The following is a 4442-nucleotide window of genomic DNA, read 5'->3' on the forward strand; positions in this document are numbered from 1 at the left end:
TTGAGGGTCTTGTCAAAATTGCTGGAATTATGAACACAAAAAAAGTACAGCGAACATCCAAAGGAGAGCTTTGAATGTCCTTCAAGAAGCCTGGAGAACTATTCCTGAAGACTACTACTAAGAAAGTACAGGAAAGCTGTCTGAGAGAGCTCAGGCTATTTAGAGAGTAAAGGCGGCTGTACCAAATGTTGACATTTAGTCTCATTAGAATCGTACAAACTCTGTTTTTTCCTTCTATACTCATAATTATATACTGTGCATGTTAGCATATGCATTGAATTTGGAGACAAATCAGAAAATTTGTCTCCAAATTCAATTTGTGCTCTGCTGTTTTAGAATAAATGTTACCTGTGAGATGCCTTTGAAATCATAACAGTTTGGTAGCCCAGACAGGACTACATTGATCACATAATCATGGAGTTTTGCATGAAAAAAGAAAGTAAAGAAAAAACTACACTGAATGTTCAACAAGGTGATACACTGCAGGCTAAACACTAATATATTTCTGGCTGAAAAATTGCCTCAAATTCAGCCCTGAATGTCTTCAACGCTTGGACGCCTTTAGAGAAACTTCACCTCACATGCACAGAACCAGAGCTCTGAAGATGTTGAACATCAAACACAACTCAGTGGTCTGAATACAAATGTGTAGATTTTGAGCCAAACTCATTTCAAGTCTAGATTAACCCCGCCCCCACCCAAAAAGCAGAAAAAAAATGAAATGAGACAAGCATTTATAACTGACTCGTTCTGTTCTTCTTCTCCACCCTTCTCTTCTTCCAGAGTGTAACTGCAACCAGATGGGCTCTGTTCATGACCGGTGTAACGGCACAGGTTTCTGTCAGTGTAAAGACGGGGCCACGGGGGCCAAATGTGACGACTGTCTGCCAGGATACTACTGGAAGCAAGGCTGTTACCGTGAGTATGGGGATACTGACTTTTGGTGGTTTAAAAAAATTTCGAGTTGAGGAAACGTTGCAGTCTTTCCAGGGCCTTTGCAAGTGCACCATTTAGCTCGTGCAGCTCTGGATGTTGTCCGTTCTCACAGAGGAATAGATCACGTAGCTCATTAGTGACATCAGCCTCTTATTTAATTGATGACCCTGTCGCACCTTAACCCTATTATGGGGAAACGCCTTCCTTATGCCATCTACCATCGAGGCATTGGTCTCAGTCTCAAGTAGACCCAACTACCCACACACACACACACAAAAACAAATGCATCTGTCTGTGAGTTTTTTATTACAATATGGAACATGCTGCACTAAAAGGCCGTGCAGTTTGTTTTAGCCGTGACATCTTACTCCAGATACTCCCAGGCAACAGAACCAATTATCTTTGGTGTAGTAAAAAAATGTTAGCACATGTAATTACTTCTTGTCACGGAAGCTGGATCCCGTTTCCCCTCAGAACATTTTTAGGTCAAGTATGTTATGTGGTACAGTTACCCAAGTACCTATGGTTCCCGACGATGCTCATTCTTCCAAAAGACTCCTGAACAAATAAAACACATGTTGTGTATTTTCTGCTGGATTTGATACAGTGATTCTGACCTCACCCTGAAAAAGTGCATGCTCAAGAAAAACAGTCGAAGAAAAGGGCTGCAATAACGAAAGAAAAAAAAGACAGGTGTTACCTGTTGTAGTCCCCGAGGCAAAGACTGGAGAATTTATCTCGGCTCTTTCCTTCCTGCTCTTTCTTTTCTACTTTGTTCTTTCTGCCCTGGATTCCTCTCCTCCTCCCCATTTCTGTTTCCTATCATGTTTTGTCTAACATTGCCCCTTCTATCATCCCCCACCTGTCTCCCTCTTTGCCATACATCTTTCCTTCGTCTTTGTGCTCTTTACTCCCCCACTATCCTTTTACCGCCTGTCATTCTGTCACTTCCCCGCATGCTCTTTATTCACAACTCGTCTCTCCCGTTCACCTTACCTCTGCAAATCCTTCACCCTCCATCCTCTACGCCACTTCCTCCCTATGCTGCACTTTCTATTCTCACCTTTCTTTTCTTTTCTGCAGCTAACGTTTGTGACGAGGAAATGCTCCTGTGCCAGAACGGAGGAACGTGCTACCAGAACCTGAAGTGCATCTGTCCTCCAGAGTTCAAGGGGGTACTGTGCCAACATTCGCGCTGTGAGGCGGGCAAGGACTGCAGCGGCGCTTCTTTGCCGCACCCTTCCACGGCCACCCTGCTGCTCAGCACTCTGCTAACCTACCTGCTGGCCACATTAACGCCCCATTGAGCCACGAAAATCCTCCTCACCCCCCAACTCCGCCCACCCCCCTGCCTCACACCTAAAACATGTGTATATGAGCGTATTTGTGAGGCGACGGGTGACCCAAAATGGGAAGGGGTCGTCCCTGTAATGGACCCAACACTGCAGCACTCTTAAAAGCGCACACGCTCACCGATCACTACTCGACTCCCGTTCCCGTTTCAAACACACATGCGCACTTCACAGGACTGTAATGGCACTGGGTGTACACTCAGGTGTGCGAAGGACAAACAGAGAATAAATATGAGCAACCTCACAGAAAAAAGATGCAGGGGGGGGAAGAAAAATCATACCAACCACTGTTCCCTTTATTCCTAAGCTGGAGCAATGTGCATCAAACCAAAAAGCATAGACAAAAACTTAATCACCACTGTTTCACATCAAAGGGAATGGCTGTTGTTATCACAAGACTTTTCTTTTCTTTTTTTAAATTTCTTCTCTTTCTCGGTTGACTTGCGGATCTCACTTGCAACTGACGTCGAGGGCGTGCGGTCGGGCTCAGAGTGAGGACAAGGCATGTTGACAAGGGTCGAGCGGAGAGGCGCTTGTTTGATCCTATTGCTGAGGCCTACGTAGTATATTAACCAGGTTTCATTTTTTTCTCTTAATCTGAGACTTGATTTTACATTTATTCTATTCCTGCTGCATTTTTTTTTCTAAAAAAAAAAAATATATATCTTCAGTCATTGTATCTAATGTGCCCACTAGCAGTTGCTGAGATTATACATATTATATAATATCCAGGGGGTTATGAATTATAATACATTAGTCACTATTATGGTTGTTATAGGAATGAGTGATTGTTGCCACACTTAGCGAGATTTAATCTTCACACAGTATTCAGGAAGAAGAATTTAACTAATCAGAAGTCTAAAAGAGAGAGAAAAGATATGAACCACGTATCGATATTATATGACATTATTTGAATATTTTTTGTAGAAATTATTTTTGTTTGGAGTTACAATAAATTATAAAAAAAAAAAAGAAATACATTTACATCTATTCCAAAAAGAGCATTTTATTACACTGAGTCTAAACCTTGCAGTAAATATGACTGTTAATTTGCCTTCTTGATTGTACTTTTTTTCATTCAGTCGGTGTCCACAGTTACTTGCTATTAATCATCTTCTTTTTCGGGGGGGGGGGGTTAGCAGGCGGAGAGGGGGTGTTACCAAAAAAAAAAAAAAAAGAAAGAAAGAAAAAAGGCATCATTGCAAGTCATTCATTTTATCTATTTTATTCTCTTTGGGCATAGTGTTGAATGCTTATTACTACGAACGGATTATTCCGATTTATCCACCGACAGTCTGTCTGACAATCACAAAGAACTGTTTCCTGTCAAGAGAATATAAATTATTTTATTCTGATAAAAGTTGCAAAAGAGTTTTTATATCTGGAAATGCCACTTGCAGATGCAGTGAAAATAAGGGGCTAATTAAAAATCTTTTCCACAGTATAAACACGGTGATTCACGTCAGCCCTGAGTGACCAAGGGACTGACCCTGACGCCAGATCTTCCACTCTTCTCTACTTTCAAGGCTACGAGACCTTCATGCGAAAATGTCTTTAAAGCTTCTATTTTATGCAAAACTACAGTTTAATTACACTTATCCCATTGCTGAGTCAGTCGAAGTACAAAGTGGATCAAGATACATGAATGCTGCATTACATTAGGATACAGTGTACATCAAAGATGAAAGCGGGACTAAGCCTGTGAGAAATGACAAGACGGGGATTCTGGTATTACTCCCCTCTGTCTGAGCTGCTGGTAGCTGTATTAGCTATTCTGTGTGTAGGGCTCATCCCCTCAGAGCCTGAACGGTGTCAAGAACTGAGACTTGGGAAGGAATAGTTTATGAATGTAGAACACTGAGAAATGATGTAAGCCCACGTTTCATTGTGGATCAAAGACCAGGTAATAGTCATGCTGAGAAAAAAATGCATTATTGACTGAGTGTACTAGACGCAGTACAAATATCCACCTTGTGAACAAGGAAAACGTGATTAAGTCTGGTTGATAATAAGGTCGGTGATTTGAAACGATAAAGAAGTGCATGACCTTACTAAGTTACTTCGTGAAGTTCAGGACTGTAAAGACAGCGCACGGTATTTTAAATTAAAGAAATACTTTTACATTTTGGAAATAAGCAGATTTGATTTATTAAG

At 41.4% G+C, this 4442-nt stretch overlaps 1 protein-coding gene across 1 annotated transcript in view; it reads left to right on the forward strand.

The window, feature by feature from the left end:
• The window catches only part of ntng2b (netrin g2b), an 84734-nt gene extending 81312 nt beyond the window's left edge, over window positions 1–3422 (forward strand). The window contains 2 exon segments of the mRNA XM_085414238.1: window positions 784–918; window positions 2020–3422. Of these exon segments, the coding sequence (XP_085270364.1) occupies window positions 784–918; window positions 2020–2243 (359 nt within the window). The 3' untranslated portion in view covers window positions 2244–3422.
• Window positions 3423–4442: the final 1020 nt, after the last annotated feature.

This window comes from Rhamphochromis longiceps, linkage group LG7, assembly GCF_057381845.1.
Source record: "Rhamphochromis longiceps isolate RC_006_pf linkage group LG7, R_longiceps_female_GT1.1, whole genome shotgun sequence".
Lineage (NCBI taxonomy): Eukaryota > Metazoa > Chordata > Actinopteri > Cichliformes > Cichlidae > Rhamphochromis > Rhamphochromis longiceps.